The 18,598-nt window shown below is 41.3% G+C and overlaps 1 protein-coding gene across 1 annotated transcript in view; it reads right to left on the bottom strand.

Moving 5' to 3' along the window:
* deptor (DEP domain containing MTOR-interacting protein) overlaps positions 1 to 14,818 on the bottom strand; it is a 35,473-nt gene extending 20,655 nt beyond the window's left edge. Inside the window, exons 1-4 of the mRNA XM_026183580.1 lie at positions 14,375 to 14,818; positions 14,114 to 14,206; positions 9,684 to 9,862; positions 6,806 to 6,929 (exon numbers count right to left, since the gene is read on the bottom strand). Of these exons, the coding sequence (XP_026039365.1) occupies positions 6,806 to 6,929; positions 9,684 to 9,862; positions 14,114 to 14,206; positions 14,375 to 14,388 (410 nt within the window). The 5' untranslated portion in view covers positions 14,389 to 14,818. The remainder of the gene's footprint in view (positions 1 to 6,805; positions 6,930 to 9,683; positions 9,863 to 14,113; positions 14,207 to 14,374) is intronic.
* Positions 14,819 to 18,598: the final 3,780 nt, after the last annotated feature.

Genomic DNA, 18,598 nt, shown 5'->3' with positions numbered 1-18,598 from the left:
CTGGATCATCTCTAGAACGGTTTTCTTCTTACCTCAGATTTTTATCAGTTGCTGCTGACATGTTTATGTTCTCATCTGCCACTTTGTCATGTGGTGTAAACCCAAGGTGCAGCTCTGTTTGCACTACAACCACTTAAGACACATCTTGCGTCTCATATAATTGTTATGCAGATGATATCCAGTTGTATACTTCTTTCTCTCTAACAAATGTTGCAAAAATATCTGTCATTCAAGACTGTATTGATGCTATAAATAACTGGGTGACAGCTAAGTGTCTTTCACCTACACTGGGAAGACTGGTTCTCTTTTGTGTTCCTGACAGCTTTGTTCCCATTGTGATCAACAACCTTGTGTATTTATGAATAAAATGACTGAACCTATGGTGAACATTTGATGATGTACATTTGACTAGGCTCTTCATTTTGATAAACATTAATAGCCTTGTGTGTGACTGCCTCAGTCGAATGGTGTCTAAATCAGAATTAGAAATGATTATTCATGGCTCTGTTTCCTCACAATTGGACTATTTTAGTAAACTGGCCTCAGTAAGTCATCTTTGAATCACCTACAGATGGTCCAAAATGTGACTGTGAGGGTACTTAGTAGGTCCTCTAAGTTGTCTCATTTGAAACCAGTTTGAGATTTAGGTGATCACGTTCAGAGCTTTGGATGGTCAAATGCCTGCTTACATTACCAAACTCTTTCTCCCAAATATAAGGTGCAGGTCCCTGAGGTCTTCTGACCAAAACCTGTTGGTGGTTCCTTGTTACAGACTGAAAACTAAAAGAGACTGTGCATTCGAGGTTGCAACTTCTAAACTATGAATGCTCTTCCACTAAGATCTGTGGACTCAACTTTCAAAGAGCAGCTCAAGACTTAATTTGTATAGACTTGCTTTTAACTAGTGGATATTGCTGTAGTTTATTATTAGTTTTGGGGTTTTTTTATTTCCTCTTTTTATGAAGCACTTTGTGATCCTTATCTTGAAAGGTGCTATGAATTATTTTACTTACTTTACCCACCTGCCATCTTATCATGAGTCACGCTATCACAGAATATGAATGGGATTGCAGCAGTGAGGGGTGGTTTTTGGCTGAGCTGCAGGATACCAGGTGGGGCAGATTAATTCAGGGAGCAGTGCCAGGTGGAATGATTGGCTCACCTGCTATAAGTTGCTGATCAACTTCTCTCTTTTATGTATTAGCGTGCAAGGGCTGAATGGGGCGGATGCACTTTTCTCCACTGGGCATGCTCACACAAGTGGACCTTGTGGAGTTTATGCAGTTATGGCTACTTACTGCTTAATAAACTAAATGCATGCACTTCCTTTACACAGACTGTGTAGCAAACACATTATGTGAATGACACCCTGCAGTGCTAAAAAAAACCTTGTCATATCAAATAACCTTTACTTCTACAGTCCTAATCTCAGGCTCTTAAATGAAGGATTAGTTTAACACCTTTACTATGACATAAGTTCACTTTTGCAATGCTGTACTCCAATCTTTTTTTTTGCCTCCATCCTAAAAAGTTTGATTCCTTTTTTGATGAATCTTCCTCTTTTAATCACTTATTATTACGACTTCCTACTGAAACAAAACAAGATTTTCCACCACTGGAAATGTCACATCTCCTCGCAAACATAAAGCAGTGACCACACTCACAGCTATAACTTGTTATGTTAAGGAATTAAAGGTTGTGTGTCTCTGACAGGGAAAAAAACAAAATATAGGTTAAGCATGATGGATGTCTGGAATGCGGAAAAATGGTCACCAATAACGGAAAGTATATACAATTTGCAGCTGAAGTAGAAAACATGTAAAACCACCAGTACACTGAGTGAGCGCTGTGGTTCCTTGAGGCTGACCAGGCTCAGACTGAAGGGCGGCCTTGGGAATGAAAAGCAGTCTCTGCTTTTGAAACTGGTGTGTTTTATAGACTTGACAAGTCCTGTGAAATCAACAAACATCCCTGCCTGCCCTTATCTCGTTGTCTGTACGCACTGATGTGGCAAACGTTGATGAAAAAACATGAAAAAACTCCTGCATGAACGTGGGGAATGACAACAGCAGCGCACAGACAAGAGATTGTATCTTACATCTTGTAATGTACCTAGATTAAATCTCAAATGCTGGCTAAGGTGATCTGCATCAAAGCTGTGCAAATGAAATAATTTCTGTAAAATTTTCATGTTGGCACAGCGTCCTTCCACAGTTCAAAGACATGCATTAGGTTAGGGTTTCCACATTCAAAACTGCGTCTCTCTGCGTTAGCTCGACAGACCTTTATCCTGCCCAGAGTGTACCCTGTCTTTCACCCTTTGACAGCCTGAATAGGCTCCAGCCCCCTATGACACCAAACAGCTGTTGTGTGTGCACCAATGGGTAGAAAACCCACCATCCGTCACCAAAGAACATAACTCACAGGTGCTCCAGTGAGGCTACCAGAAACTACTGCAGGTGTGAATGTATGTGAGGATAGAGCAGTGTTAGGCTAATCTCAAAAAGGCTCAAATTAAGCATGTAGGTGCATTCTATATATATTTGACCTGTTGCCAAAGGCAGCTCGAGATTAAACCGCCAACCCTGAAAACAGTGGGCAGCCTGCTCTACCACCTGAGCCACTTGAATTCAGCTACTCAAAGGTAATTTATTATATCAGAGATCTACATGAGCATGATTATCCTCTGAAACTCTGGGCTCCAAAACTGTGCAGTTTGGGTGCTTCAGATGAGACACTCATCATAAAATATTTTACTGTAATTAATCAAAATTGCACATGACAGAATAAACAGTTTTTGTCAAACAACGAGTCACTAACACTGATGTTTTTGAACCTAAACATTTCAGCTACAACTCTGGATGGTACTTTGACCCTGAACAGGGGTCTCTAAGGTGGAAGAGGTTAAATTCTGTAGAAATTCGGGCATAATCAACAAGAGTGCAAATGCACACACGCACAAACAGCTACATGATAAACAACGTTTTAAAGTGTCCCCTCTGTCGCTTAGGAACTTCTGTCAAAATAACTTCTTGTGGTTTGTTTGCAGTATGTTGTTTATGTTGTTTTGACAGTTGATGGTATCACAGATCAATTAACGTGTGACAAGAACTGTTTATTTTCCAGTAGAAGAAAAAATAGACGTGAAACTGGCTGAAGGAAAAAACACAAAGCTATTTTAATGTACAGAACTGTGCAAAAGTCTTGAGCCAAACCATTTTTATATATGTTGCTGGAAAAATTAGAAATAGGTGCAGTGATTTCTAGATGTTGGCTGCCTTTTGTTCTGTTCTCTATTAAGATGATCCCACACTGCTTCAATAATGTTGAGGTCTGGGCACTGAGGAGGCCTATGGATGTCTCATGGTGTTTCATTGTCTTTTTATCTATCCAGGTATGCTTTTACTGTATTGGCATTGGTGTTTGGGATCATTGTCATGCTGAAATATGACGCTTTTGCAAATTTAGACACTTTCCAGTTTGTATTGCATGGTGGAACACAATCTGACGGCACCTTTCTGAGTTTATCATTCCATTGGTTTTGCCAAGATCTTCAACATCACCGGCTGAAATGCAACCCAAACCATGACAGAGCAAATTGTTGGAATAAAAACACTATTTTTTTTCTGCCAAACTGCGTTCTCGTTGGCATTTTTATAGAAATAGGAGGAAAACTGGCAGATAATAACAAAGTGCCTAAAGATACCATGTAAAATTAGCCCTTTGTTAAGTTTTCGGGTATGTGTAGACACACTGGTTCATCCCTTGAGTTAGGTGGTAGTTTTATGCTTGCATGATTCGTAGCTCAGCGTTTTGTGGTTTAACAGACAAAAACCATTACTAAGAAAATAGTCAGAGACAAGGACTGCACTGAAAATGAGTGAAAAAAATTAAAGCAGCATATAAGGGATTAAAGTGTGGCTCAAGACTTTTGTGTAGTATTCTGTTAGTAAAGCCTTCTTTTTCTTCTGTGAAATGTTGTCATGATCCTGGAGTTTTGACCGAACACTTTGGGTTTTGCACTAAATTCTTTATTACTTGATGCTCCTTTGGGCTCTTAGTTTGTTTATTCTGGACGTTTCTCTTCAGTCTGGGGTTTGGGTTTCAGTTAGTGTTTTGCTTTCTTGTCTCTTCTCTAGTCTCATGTGTATTGTGTTTAGTTTTGCTTCCTCTTGTCCCATTGGTTAGATTCTCTTCACCTGCACTTGTATTTCCTACAGTATTATGGACTTACTGTCACAACTAAAATAAATACCAAATTGAGTTAATTCTGCTCTGAGTCTGAATTCGGGTCCTCTTCTAACTCCATCCCACGACAGGTGTCTTCACTGAAAAAAAAGATTTATGCTAGAATGTCTTCCATCTTATTTTACTGTGCTAGCCTGGCAAACTATAACTGAAATGAATGAACAGATAATTCTTGTACTAAAAATGCCTCATGCATCCTCTGGCAACCACGAATGTCTATAGAAAATATTGTTCATCTAGAAATAAGGATGTTTCAACCATTTTTATATCCACTTATCAAACTTGTGGGAGCCTAACCCTGAGGCCATAAGGATGAAACATCCTGGGCACTTTAGAGATGAGTCAAGAATTTTTTTAATAAACGAATCAAAGTATTATATGGTACGATGTGGTGTATAGAAGCCTTATAATAAAACCACATTCCTGACAGCTTGATAACTTCTGCTGTGGTCGTTGGTTCTTGTGTATCTTAAGTCTCATTCATTTCAGTTGTGTAGTGTTTACAAGTGAAGTGATTACCAGGAACTAAATCATAGATTGTTATGAAAACAGGAAGCGTAGGGACAACAACCTTCCCTCAGTGGGACATGAGTGCACTTTGCACTCAAGCACAAGAGACACAGAGATTTTTTTTGTCATAAGTGCAGCAGCGAAGCAATTCAACCACTAGGATAAGTGTGTGTGTGTGTGTGTGTGTGTGTGTGTGTGTGTGTGTGTGTGTGTGTGTGTGTGTGTGTGTGTGTGTGTGTCCTGGACTGCACCGCGGTGATTACATAAACACATAGCTTTGAGGGCTGAAACGACAGATGTCTCCCCTTGGAATATTTCTTTCTCTTATGCAATAACTGTGTATGTGTGTGCTGTCTCAGGAACACATAAGAAATAGGTCTCTGTTAATAACAGTGTGCCACTGTGTACAAATTAAAAGCGGCACAGGAAGACTACAGTGCACAAGTCCAAAAAAATAATGCCACATACACACGCGAGAGGCAGAAAGGAAGAGTTTGGTGGTTTTTTTATATTTATAAATTGTTAGTCTCCTATTTACTGGAAAAACAACACGGTTACAGAGCTGATCATGCTATTTGTGGCATCCCCCCTTTAAACCCAAGCGCTCCTCTAAATAAAGCTATGACTCATCTCTATATCCTCTAATTTTCCTAACTTTGCAGGCTTTTATCACAAAAAACAGGCATGCTCAATGCAGTGTCCTCTAATCTAACTGAATCGAATTCAGCAGCAGGACAAATTTTCTAATTAATGGGGGTGGTATGTCAGATGCACTCAATCAGCATGCTGTGCAGAATGACATAGACTAACAAAGAGATACAGAGGACAACCGGAAATGTGTGGATGGAATGTGGCACAGCTTTCCAAGTAGCCATGAAGCTCCAAAAACTGAAACCACATATCAACATAAAGTCACAGTTCACCATTCATGCTATCAAATGCTTTCACAGCTGCGGCCTTTAAAGATGACCTACTAGGTTCATTTCCAAGCCCAGACTAGAGGCTTTGCATGATGTACAGCACAAAATATTCCTAATTTATCTTGTTCTGAGCCTCGGTGCAGTCCCACAGTTTCTGGGAGGAAAAAAAACAAGTAATTTTGCTTCCCATGACCCTCCCTGTAAATCAGCTTTCTTCTGAACAGCTTCTCTTCACAAACAGGTTTGACAAGCAGCTAGTTTGAGCTGCTGTGCCTAAAATGAGCCACAGAGATAATCATCATGTTGATCAGAGAATTCATTTGCGGTATGCTTAACATTATGCACCAGAGGTTTAACATTCTGGGAAATTTTTCATCTACCTAGGAGTCAAATCGGGAAATTGATGCTACTCTTGAGCTTGTTTTATAACTAAAGCTTGACCCAGAAGTCCATTTGCTTAGTGTTAAGGGCCAGATTTACTAACGTATGCACCAAACACAGTATTGTCTGTATTTACAAAAAGAGCACAGTGAAAAATTACGTGTAATCGTTGGGAATGGTTTCTCAATGCCAAAATATAGGGAGGGCAATATTTAAATCAAGTATGTAAACTGATTTACTAACGTTTGTGGCATGCAATTTGCTGCTGATAGTGACAATATGTATTAATGGGAAAAAAATCATCTTTTGTTTTTAAATATGAATTTAACTGCATCTGTGTTTAGCAAACAGTGCAACTTTGGTGACTTACCAGTAAAACCAACCACACCCATGAGCACTGTTTAGGGATGGCACACATTAAATGCTATTTTGTCCTGTTTAGTAAATCTGACTCTAACACTGGGAAAGGGTAAATGGCAAAATTTGCTCAATCAAGAATCTAGAAAATCATCCCTGAAGTTCACTGATCAGCTCACTCAGGTTCTGCTGGCTACAGAAAAACTTCACAACTGGGAAGCTAATTACTGAGAGCATATCTTCTCACCTTTACACAGAGACTTCCTGGTCTTTATGCAGATATAAGAACCTTCTTCTAATCTAGCACTTGGTGTGAAAGCAAATGCAACACAGTATCCTTAATGCTACATTTTAAAAAAGGTAAAACAGAAAAGTTTATTTGTTCATACTTTTCATAGATCCTCTGGCCCCTCATAAACACCTTGGCTTCATTATCCAGCGGGAATGTGCCGTCATCCTTCCGGAAGCGGTAAAACAGCTTCATGTCTTTGAAGTCCCGGTGCTCGTCACACACTGAACGCAAAAAGAGGCAAAGAAAGTTAGATTAAAGGGCTAATCTGCAAAAACACTGCCACATTTTTGTTTACTCTCCCAACCAGCCGAGATGTGGTTTACATATTTGTCTGTCCAAACTCAGTTACTAGCTTAAACTTCATTTTTGGCAGACAGAAATGAGTATGTCAGAGGGATATCTCAGGCTGAGCAGTTTGGAGACAAACGGCCAAGATTCAGATAGCCTGGAAATGTACAAAGGAAGGATCGTGGATGGAGGAGTAGTAATAAAAATGAATGCTCTGCCTTCCAGTAATACTGTCTATGTCATGGCGGTGGGTCTGTGACCCAGCATTTTGAGCTTATTTTGTATGTCTGATTTCTTATGATGTATTAGAGTAATGGTAAGTTCTGGTGTTATTATTAGTATGCCTTAATTAGGTTTCGTTTAGCTAAAGTTTTTTCCATGCTCTGTTTCCTGTGTAAGTCTCTCCTCCTCTATGTATGATTTTAGTTATGTCTGTGCCTCGTTCCTCTTATCTGTTCCCATGTTCCTCTCCTTGCGTATAATAGTTAGTTTTGCTTCCCCTGTGGCGTCATGTTCATGTGTCAGCTATGTTCTCCATGTGTTTCCGCTTCCCTCATTACCCTTCTGTGTATTTAAGTCCTTTATCATCCTTTGTTCAGTGTCAGTTTGCCTGTTGAGTTCTTGTCATGTTTTCAGGTTTTTTCATGTTCATGTTTTTATCATGTTCAAGGTTTTGTTGTCTGTCACCTGAACCTTTGCCTAAGTGTGCATCTACCTTTTGTTTAGTACCTTTTCCCAGCCACAAACAAATGGCTCGCTTTTTGTTTAATTATAGTTTCATTCCAAGTGTCTGCATTTGGGTCCTCTTCCTCCCTCCACACAGGCTGCCATTACAAACGGTGACATGTAAAATGCATACATGTAGCACGTATACATGTAGCATGTATAATGTCAAATGAATTGGTCCTAGCACAAAACCCTGTGGAACTCCATTGTTATTATTAACCTCCATTATTAACCTTAGTGTGTGAAGCTCCATTTACATTAACAAATTGGAGTCTATTACATATTGCTGTATAGTATCTATTCTATTTTATCTTACCCTATCCTATTGTGTTTTTCTTAACTTTTACTGCTCTTAAACTTGTACTTACTGCCGTGACCAAAAGATTTCCCACATGTGGCACTAATAACGCTTATCTTATCTTATCTTATGATTCAAACTGCAGCACAATACCTTGTAATACTTGTGGCATGCTCTAGTCACTGTAATAAATTATTGTGGTCATAAGTGTAGTACACTGCAATGAGGTTAAGCAGGACAACCACAGAGGTCATACAACTACTCTTTAAAGAACTTCTGAGACAAAATAAAGGTTGGTGATTGGCCTATAATTAGCTAAGACAGCTGGGTCAAGTTACTCAAGACTCTAAATAAATGTTGGTAGTATTTCAAGTAGCTTTACGTAATGATACATGTTGTCGATGAAACAGCTAGTCATGAAGAAAAGAGGACGATCACAGAAGATCCATGTAGGTATTGAAGGAGGTCATGCAGAGAGATGATGTGACAGAAGAGGATGCTAGGAATAGTGTGAAATGGAGGAAGATGATCCACAAAAGGTGAACAGCCAAAAGAAGACCAAAGGTTCTTGCTACCAGTTCAGCAGCCGACCATGTCTGAATGATGTCCGTCATCATTTGGTGACTTATGATCAGCACTTATAACTTTCTAAGTTATACATTATAATATCATAGTGGCTCTTACCTTTTTTAATTTTCAAGTTACGTTTTTCAAACATTTGCGTCCAATTTTTCCATAATAAGTATTTGGTGTATTTTATTTTTAGGCATGTTAACCTTCATTGGACAAGATGGTACAGAGAGTAGGAGAGTTTGAGGGGAAATGGTCTGGGTCAGACTTGAATCCAGGCCCCTGTGACATGGATTTTAGCCTCGAGTATATCACAGCTAGCTATAGCACCACCCAGCCCATAAATTCCTGAGTTATGGCCAATGAGGTCACAGTGACTTGGCCCTTTGACTTCTGAATTCTAATCAGCTCATCATTGAGTCCAAGATAACGTACTTGGCAAATGTAATGGAATTCCTTCCCTTTCTGTGATACTGCAGTAACACGGTGACACTAAGGAACCCGATCATCAAAACCAGTTCCGATCATGATGTCTGTAAATTTCTGCAGAATTTGCAGACATTTAAAAGAAACTGCTTTAACGAGAACCCCCAAACAATGCCTAAATAACAACATGGACAATTGTTGACAAAGAGCCACTACAGGAAGCGGCTGTTAGAGAGTGACTGAGAGAACCCAAAGCCTATAATGCAGGCAAACGCTGTCTTCATGCAAAGAAACACAGATGCACACAGAGAAACAAAAGCTGTCCTGATGTTTTCTTTCAGACTGTATAGAAGCGTTACAGGATCACAGACTGGGTTTTGACATTCGGTCATTAATCTATAGCCTAGTTTCTATACGTTGGCTCTGTCTAAGTAATAACTTAAGAGGAAAAAGGCCTCTGTCAGTGGTCAAATGTGAAGCAGGTATGAGACGCTCCACTGGAGCCAAATTGGCCAGGAGACCCAGAGAATCATCCATTAAGAGGGACGGCTTGTTCCCAGAAAATGTCAGGAAGAAAACAGAGGGTGAGAGAGGGACCCTTGCTGTTATAGAAAATGGAAAATCCACTCTCACACGCATACACTTTCTCACAGAAACAAAGCTCTACCGTGGTGAATGATGCTCTGGTCTAAAAGTTTCTGCACAATCTTGATGGCCGTGTCTCGATCTGAAGCTTCCTTGTGTTCGATCAGCCAATCAATGAGCTCCTTAGCTACAAAGCAGTTCGGGTAAGTCCGGAGGTGGTGCCTCCGGTCCTTGATCACCTTCGCCTCATGGAGCCGCAGCCTGTAAACAAGTAGCAGAGGGGAAGAAAATCTGACTTCAGCACAAGTCCTTAGAAATTACACCAGAAATTGGGTTTTTTGTTGTTGTTGTTGTTGTTTGTTTTGCACCTGAAAGGGTGCATTGATTTTGTAACATATAAAGAGACTGTAATAACAGTGAGGAGAGACCAGAGCAGCATGGTGTATTATTTTACACTCATTTTGCTCATATTGTTCTAAAACAAACAGCTAAGCACTGTTGCTGACTACATGTCCTGATTTGGTTATCGATGTGAGGGTATCACAATTGAAATTTAAAGTGGAATGAAAACACAGCAAATGCATATTTTTGGTTTGAGATGAAACACAGTATTCAAACACTATCTGCAGGGATTTATAAGGTTGACTGCATGATCACATGATGAACCTCTCAAGCCAAACTTAATTTCCATCATGGGCCAGATACCGCCCACTTTGATCTTGAGATCAAACCAGTGAAACTCCTCCTTATGCCAGTGTAAAAACATTTAAATAAACATTTAAACCCTGAGATCTCTTGATATAAGAAATCAAAGTGTTAGTTCAACAGTACATCTCGGTTTTCTGCATGATAAGCTTTGGTAACCCATTCCCACACTGTCCTGCATACATAAAATCTAAAGTTTCAAGTTTCTTGTTTTTAAAATGTGAGCGCACTATAAAAAAAAGCAAATGTGGACATTTCTATAGTAAATAGTGAAAAATAAGAACTTCTCTGTCATTTAATTGTTTGTTTAATAACTTTTCTGTAGCTGGGAAGACTTATTAGTAAAACCTATGAAAATACAGTTAAAAAGTTAAAAATCAATGCACTTGTTCACATTTTTGAACGCTATTGAGTGGGCTGGATTGAAGTCTTTGCTGGGCTCATTCTGGGCCCCGGGCTTTATGTTTGGCACCCCTGGTGTAGATCCTTCATGTGCTGGCTTCACAGTGACCTCTAGCTGAACCTAGGTATTGTGAAACAGTCCACCAGTCTTAGCCAAGCTTCCTCCAGCTAGCTAGTTCCACTTCATGCTGAGTCTGTATGCAGCTGGCTAGCATCACGCCGGATTAGCTATGACAGCATTAGTCCAAGCCGACCCAACTCTACTGCCAAGACTCACGATGGGCAAACAAGCTCCTCTGAAAAACTTGGAGACTTTGCATCCATGCAATCCTGACATCATCCTCTCTGTGTATTTAGCTCCGGTCTAATCCTCACATAAATTCAACTCGAGAGGAAGCAGAAAGCAAAGTCGTTTCATTTCTTTAACTTGTGCTGAATCACACAGTAACAGGGAGAAGCTTTTCTCAAAGAGTCTTTGCCTACTGGCATGCTGAGTCCCAGGCTGGAAGCATTCATGAACACTTAATAACCATCAGACTCAGCCACAGTGCAACACATTATCTATTCACAGCTATGAACTGGTCACAAGACTTACTACAACAGCTGCATGTGCCTGTTCTTCCATATAGCTGCTTCTCTGTCTGTTTTTAAGCCATCTGCCTGAAACAGATCTGTTCTGTGATACAAGGAGTCAACACGATAGAGCACAAACAAGTGATAACATATTTTAAAACAGTCTGCTGTTATCAGTAACGGAAACTGTGTCATTCATGTTCCATGAGCTTGACTCATGATAAAGTGAGCTAACAAAGGTGTGGGCACTGCTTGCTCTCATCAGCAAAGTGTAATCTTATACTTATGAATGCTGCGGTTCTCAGACTGAAAGGGAATGTGACGTTTTTAAATCTCTCATTGCGTTTGGTATGAGCAAACACTCCAGGACAAAGCTAAAAAAACAAAGGAATTGCAGCCAAACACAAAAGGAGAAAGTCAGACATTAAACTGTCCCGTGTGTAAGAGTGTTTCCAGGATTTTTTTTTTTTTAAATAGGATGCAGCGAAGGGAAACCGAGAAGGACCATGGGTCATGTTTAATCAGAAAACTCTCATTAATAATATGAAACAAAACAAATTACAAATATTCACAAGCTACAGTGCTGTCCAAAGGTTTTGGCATCCCTTATCTCCTTATATTTTGCTTCCAAGGAGCCAGACCTAATTGTATTTTTTTAATTGGTCTTGAGCAATAGTTCTCCAGGCTTTCTGAAGGTCTTTCAAAAATTTTCTTTTGACATTGGTTGCTTTGTTACCCTCATTTTCACTTTAGTCCTTGTATCGGAGGAATTTTTTTTTGTCTGTGAAGCTACTTAACACTGACCTTTGAGTCATTCGAGTATAAAACAAATACTGTACATAAGAGAAAACTTAGCCAAGAATGAATTTTAATTGTATTTTAGGCACTGTGTATTACCAGCCAGTTTTTCTTGCATTTCTTTAGTTAAATATATGAAAAATGCCAAAGATAAAATTGTGCTTGTGCACCAACAAGGTGTTATTAGCTGAAGACTTTGCAGCATGGTGTGGAAAACTGGGCAAGTGGTGATCCTAAAAAACCACTCTTAAAGTCATGTCCTTAAGAAATAAGAAAATAGAGAACATATAGAGAAATCAGGGGTGGCCCGAGACCTTTGCACAGCACTGATTCGTGATTTTTGGCTGCCCTGTACTATAACTATACGGTGGCCACAAGATTTAACAGTGAGGTAATGAAACCGGGTTGAAACAGTGACTATGTTTTCATTTCGCTGAGTGTTAGAAATAAAGGACAGTGCCTGACACAATTTTTCCGACTTTCTATAGCCACACTAGCCACTGAAGGAGACTGCACTTACCCACTGCACCACATTAATCTAAATGTTAACGTCAGCATTCCTAAATGCTCACAAAGGCAATTTAACATGCTGATTGCAAGCATAAATAATGTTTACTATATTCACTGAAGGTCATTTTTTATATGCATACATACATACAAAAAAGCAGCCAAGACCAGTTTTGGTTTCTATTCATGCACTATCCATAGTATGGGAAACGCTGACCTGGCGATGGCAACAGATAAAATTAAATTTATTCCTCAGTGTTTGTCCATCCAAAAAGCAGCCATCAAGCTTGATGTGGCACCAAAATCTATATGTGTACCAAATTCATTTTATTTTATTATATTCAATTTTTTTTGCTATCCATCAAACAGTTGAACTGTTCAAGCGTGAAGCAAGGCAGTGACAAAAAGACATCTTTGAAACTGTCAGGAATTAAGATTTAGGCCAGAGAGCAAGTCTTACAAGCCACAACCTTGAGTCCTTTCCCCAGAACAGCGGCATCTCAGGAGACCCTGGAACAGCCTCCACAACCAACCTTTCGTTCACTGACACTGACCACAATGCCAGCTGGCAATCTCAGTGTGCAGCAGTGCCAAGGACACTGACACACACACACATGGTGAGCATATAATGATAAACAGGGAAAACTGTTGCAAGCAAACTGTTAATCTCTTTAGGAAGACTGAAGTGATACTGCTTGTGGTTTTTTGGAAAGCAACATACTTCAAAACACAACCACAAAAACATACTTTAGCCACATATTTCCATATAGTTCAGTTGGGGGCTGAAATTCCAGGCATTGATGCCATGCTTTACCAACTGGGCCTCTATTCATTGCTGGGGGTATGAAGTAGTGAATGAACTGCTGGTTATGTAGTCTTTTTTTCTTTTTTCTTTTTTACAGTACAGTGGGTCAAAGGGTACAGCATGTCAACAACACTGCTAGCAGTGTTGGTACAAATCCCTGATAGGATGAATGGGCAGGGCTTGATAATGACACCGGGTTAGTAAGTTCATCATTCTCTGCGGGGCTCAAAGGGCACTGTATAGATGGAGCACCAGAAATGAATGCTGCAAAGCAGGATCCTGCAGATTCTGGACATTAAAGTGATATAGTAACGTGAAAATGCGTTACATAGTGGAGATGAGGAGCAACAGCGTGCACGAGGAAGGTTATGCATGTGCGAATGTCTTTGTTTGGTTGTGCATGGTGCAGTGGGGCAAAAAAACAAAACAAAAACAGGCTGCTGTACCCGTTTGCATGGAGAGGGAGCCACGTGATTGCATGGTTATTAACCTGCTGTCAAATATCTCCCAAAACCCGCTTCCCTTATTTACTGTCATGGCCTTTTACATGTACCCAAAACATGCTGACATGAGCATGCATAGTAACTTAAAAACTGCTAGGAATTCCTTGCTATTAAAGCTGTCAAATCACACGAAAGGTACCACAAACTTTGCCAAAAACAAGGTAGGACGCTACACCCTGTGAATTCTACGAGAACTTGGAGCTGAACCGACCGACATACCTGAGCTGTTCCCCGGTGACAAGCACCTCGGCCAGACGCTCCAGCTCGGCAGCCTTCTTCTGCATGGTGTTCCCGATGCCGTCCATCTCTCTACTGAAACAAGAAGCAAAGGGCAGGGGGGGTTGTGTTTCTATGCATCCAAATGTGCATCACTGCTTTTTAGGTGACAAACGCATAAAGAATCACCGGATTGGACAAAGGCGTGGAGAAGATCCGTGCGCTGATGACAAACAATGCACTGACACCTCGGTTTCTGCTTACCCTTCAAGCACCATGGAGAGCGGTGAGGGTAGGCTCGCAGGTATTCCTTGGATGAAAGCGAAGAAAGGAATTATTCCATCCCGGGAAACACGAGCAACAATGCCGGGAGTGAGACGCAAAAACAATCCAGGCAGCGCCTCAGTGCGCCTGCAGCTTCATCAGCAGTTCTCCACTTTCAGTTCCCTGGATTGGAAAAAAAACCCAAACAAGAAAATCTACTCTTACAGATCAGTGCATGCATGCATGCCCCCTCCTCCTCGTAGTCTCCTTGAACCCCTGCGTTTAATCTTTGAATTCAGCGCTAGTGACAGCAGCTCTCTCTCTCTCTCTCTCTCTCTCTTTCTCTCCCTCCGTGCGGTGCTCGGTTTGTTTGTCCCCGCGTGCGACCAACCACACGAGCTGACTGCACGTTTTCTGCACGGAGCAGCCGGAGCCCATCCACAAAGCCCCCGCATTGGGAGGACTCTGCTGACGTCACTGGGGGAGTTCACCGAAGGGGCGGGATTGCAGAGATGTATGTGTGTGTGAGCGTGTGCAGGTGTGCGTGCGCTCGCTTCTGGAAAGAATGAGGTAGGATAGGTGGGACATGAGGGGGTAATTTTAGCTACAAATTCGGGTTGTACACCTTTCTTCTTTGCACGTGTTCGTGTATTTTCTAGAGGAAAAAAAGGCATTCTGTCATTTACAACTGTAAAAGCAACTGTAACACCTGTGATTTACACAAACTAAATTAGTAACAATTTGGAGCTTAATAATAAGATTTGTTTGTATTTATTCCACAAAATGGGACGTCTCCACCTCCTTTACCTGTTAAATGTATATGCTATAGTGTACAAAAGAGGGGGGAAAGACACAGAAGGAGATTATGTAACATCCTATAAAGCAATTCAGTGCAGACAAAGAATGCCAACTGCAATTTCTATTCAAATAAAGTGTGTCAGTGTAGCCTACTTGTAGCTAAAAAGGCCTCAGGACAAACTCTCACAGGGAACAGGAATCCAATCATAAGCTACCAAAACATCCTCCTATGACATGTGAGCAGGGTGTAGCTCAACCTACGAAGCAGCAGCACACAAATTCCTGTGGACATGCACACTGCCTTACATGTGTTGCTCAATGTATAAAATAACAACATATGTCAAAACTTGTCGAGGAACTGGAAGATTAGTTCCAACTCAAAAACAAAGTATTCTGTGTTACTGTACATTTATGTACAGCCACTCCTTCATTTCTCTATATTTTGTTTGGAAAATTGGAAACAGGTCCACTGATTTTCTGGATAGAGTATATAAACAAAAAACAAACAAACAAACCAAAAAACAGATTTAGTACCTGTCTAAGAAGTTACGCCGATATTTTCTTTGGATGTTGGCTGCGTCCTGTTCTGTGTCACAAGCATCCCACACCGCTTCAGTGTGGAGGCCAATCTATAACTGATAGTCTTCCTCTGTGCATCTTTCTCTTTTACTGCATTGGCTCTGTGTTTGGGGTCATTGTCATGCTGAAAAATGAAGCTGTAGCTAATTGGACATTTTAAAAGATGTTGTTGTGTGGTGGACCAAAATCTGATGGCCCTGCTTTCATAATTCCATCAATTCTGACAAGATCTCCACCACCACAAATGTAGCCCCAAAGCATGACAGAAGCCTCCACTGTGTTATACAGATGGCTGTAAACACTCACTGCTGTACAGCTCTCCTGGCTCCTCAGTAAACACCAATAATACAAACCAAAAATGTAAAATTTGGATTAATCACTCTGTCAGACCTGTTGCCACTGATTTTCAGTCCAGTCCTTGTGCAATTTGGCATACCTCGGCTATTTCTCCCTGTTCCTTCAGTCCAGCCTTCTGGGATTTCCTTACCTGGATGATTGAGCATGCACCAAGACAAAAGAGAAACGTGGCGAAATTGAACAATAGACAAGAACTTCTGGGTTATGGTGTAATATGGCATAACCCACAATGAACAGATCACTTCTATGGTCTATAATAAACTGAAATTACATTAAATATGCAGTGTACTAGAGTCAGGGTAGAGCATCTTTCTTCCTGCCCTCCACTCAGTCAGAGTCTTGGTGGCTGTGGCCTGGCAGCACCAACTGCTGCCAACACTGTTTACATGTGATGGTATTATTCTTCCTTGCGTACCACTTCATTTTTGCCACTGTTCTTCTCCCCCTGCCCTTTTCTCTTATGATAATGCTGGGCGGTGTAAAGCACATCCATGAACCCATCACAGGTTGGTGAGGTACAAGAGAATGGGAGGAGGCAGGAAAGGGCAGGCAGCTGGGTAGGTTACAGGGTTAAGTAAAAATACAGGGTTAAGTAAAAAATGTAGGCCCCCATATTCTTCTTCATATTTTCCAAAGCCATCCAGTGGGCCGATTGAGACCCCCAGGCCTTATGTTTGTCACCACTAATAATAATTTTGCACCCAATGCTTTATATGAGCTAGTAGCCCCCCACTCAGCCAGAGTCATGGCAGCTGTGGCTTGGCAGTACCAAATGCCAAATTACTGCTGGTGTGTGGTAGAGTCCCCCTCTGCTGACACTGTTTACACGTGATTTTATTAGTCTTCCTTACATAACTGTCACTATATTTCTCCTTCTGTCTTTTCCTCTTATAATAGTGCTGGGTGGTGTAAGGCACATCCACCAGCCAAGCAGCTGCAGGTGGGTGAGGAACCATAGGAACCCTTCATACTCAAGGCAGGGATTTTTTTTCGTAGGGTCTTCCAGATTTCTGGCATCCTTGCAGAGTGGATCAGAGGGACAACAAAAGTGTTGCAGCTCCTCTCTCCATCCTATGCCTCAGTCAACTGCTTGAGCATGACTTCCTCACCGTCCTCATCTCTGCTTTGGTGATGTAGCTTGTCACATCTGCTTCTGTAGGGCACATGTGACTTGTTTCCTTGCTTCTGTGGGCTTAGCTGCCCTGAGTCATTGCAGGTCGCTGTCATCCCACAAAAAGATGTAGCTGGTGACTTGGGCCATGAAACCAGAGTAGAGAGCGTGGGAATCAGTTGGGCATCCAGTAGCAAATCTCCTAGTAACATTTGTTACCCAAGCAGCTGTATACCGGGGCTCACCTGCCAGCTTCCTCACAATCTTCTTGGCGAAGTCCATTTTGATAGCCTGTCCAAACAGGGATGTGATGGAGGCCTTCACTTTATCCAGCCTGCTGAGGACATCTTGGGCATATACCTGCATCAGTCAATGATATTTAGGTCCTGCAGGCAGTGAGAAACTGAATTTGCTTCTCAAGCCAGCTTTTAGCATGCTCTTCCTCCAGTTGCTTTTTTTTGGCTGCTTCTGTTTCCCAACCTACGCTGATGCATGAAGAACACAACCTGGATGTCACATCCCAGCTTGTACAGTATGTCAGAAGACATGGGAAGTGGAATTGCGATGGCCAACATCTAGCTGGGAAATGATGGTGTGGCTCCAGCTGATCATCTTTTGTTTGCAGCTCCTACAGGCAAGATATTCTGAAGCCAAGTAATAAGAGTTGCCGATATCAACTATGAGCTTGATCTACTAATGTAGTCCAGCAGATATAAGATCTGACTTGCAACAGTCTGGATGTGGACAGTACAGCCTCACACGCCACAGCGTCCTATCCATCCAAAGGAACAGGGGCTGGCCAAAGTACTGCTCCAGTGCAGGCAGAGCACTTGAAGTCAGTGAATTGCACATTCTGTCTACCTTTGTGTGGTCCACCTCTGATTGATTAAAGCGCAACCACTTGTACAAGGTTTTGGAAATCCACCTCTGGTCAATATCTGGTAAGGCGTGGATCCAGCCAGCAGGAAGGAAAATTCTCTATTAAACCGATAACAGAGAATAAAAGTACAATAATCTTTTAACTTATATTTTGTGTGTGTGAGAGAGGAACCACATACCTAGCATAATCCAGTACATTTTCAGCCAGTCTGAAGCTTATGGCCCCTGAAGATTCCAAACTGCAGAAGATGGTGTTCATTATCAGGGTCCCCCACCTTGACAGAACAGCCATCCTTGCTGACTCTTTTACCTTCTCAGGTGAGAGAGCTCAGGCCCATGGGCTTTTCTCGGCTTTGACTGTCATGGCCTCTTCTGTGTCAAAGAGACTGGCACAGCCGTCCCCTCTCCTTCTTCTAAATCTAGGATCCATTCTGTTTCAAAAAAGGACAAAAAAACTCGGTCAGTCTCTGATGGGCAATTAATTGTGCTACTCTTACTTT

This window comes from Astatotilapia calliptera, chromosome 11 (assembly GCF_900246225.1).
Source record: "Astatotilapia calliptera chromosome 11, fAstCal1.2, whole genome shotgun sequence".
NCBI classification, from domain to species: Eukaryota; Metazoa; Chordata; class Actinopteri; order Cichliformes; family Cichlidae; genus Astatotilapia; species Astatotilapia calliptera.
This window is presented reverse-complemented; position numbering and strand designations above follow the sequence as displayed.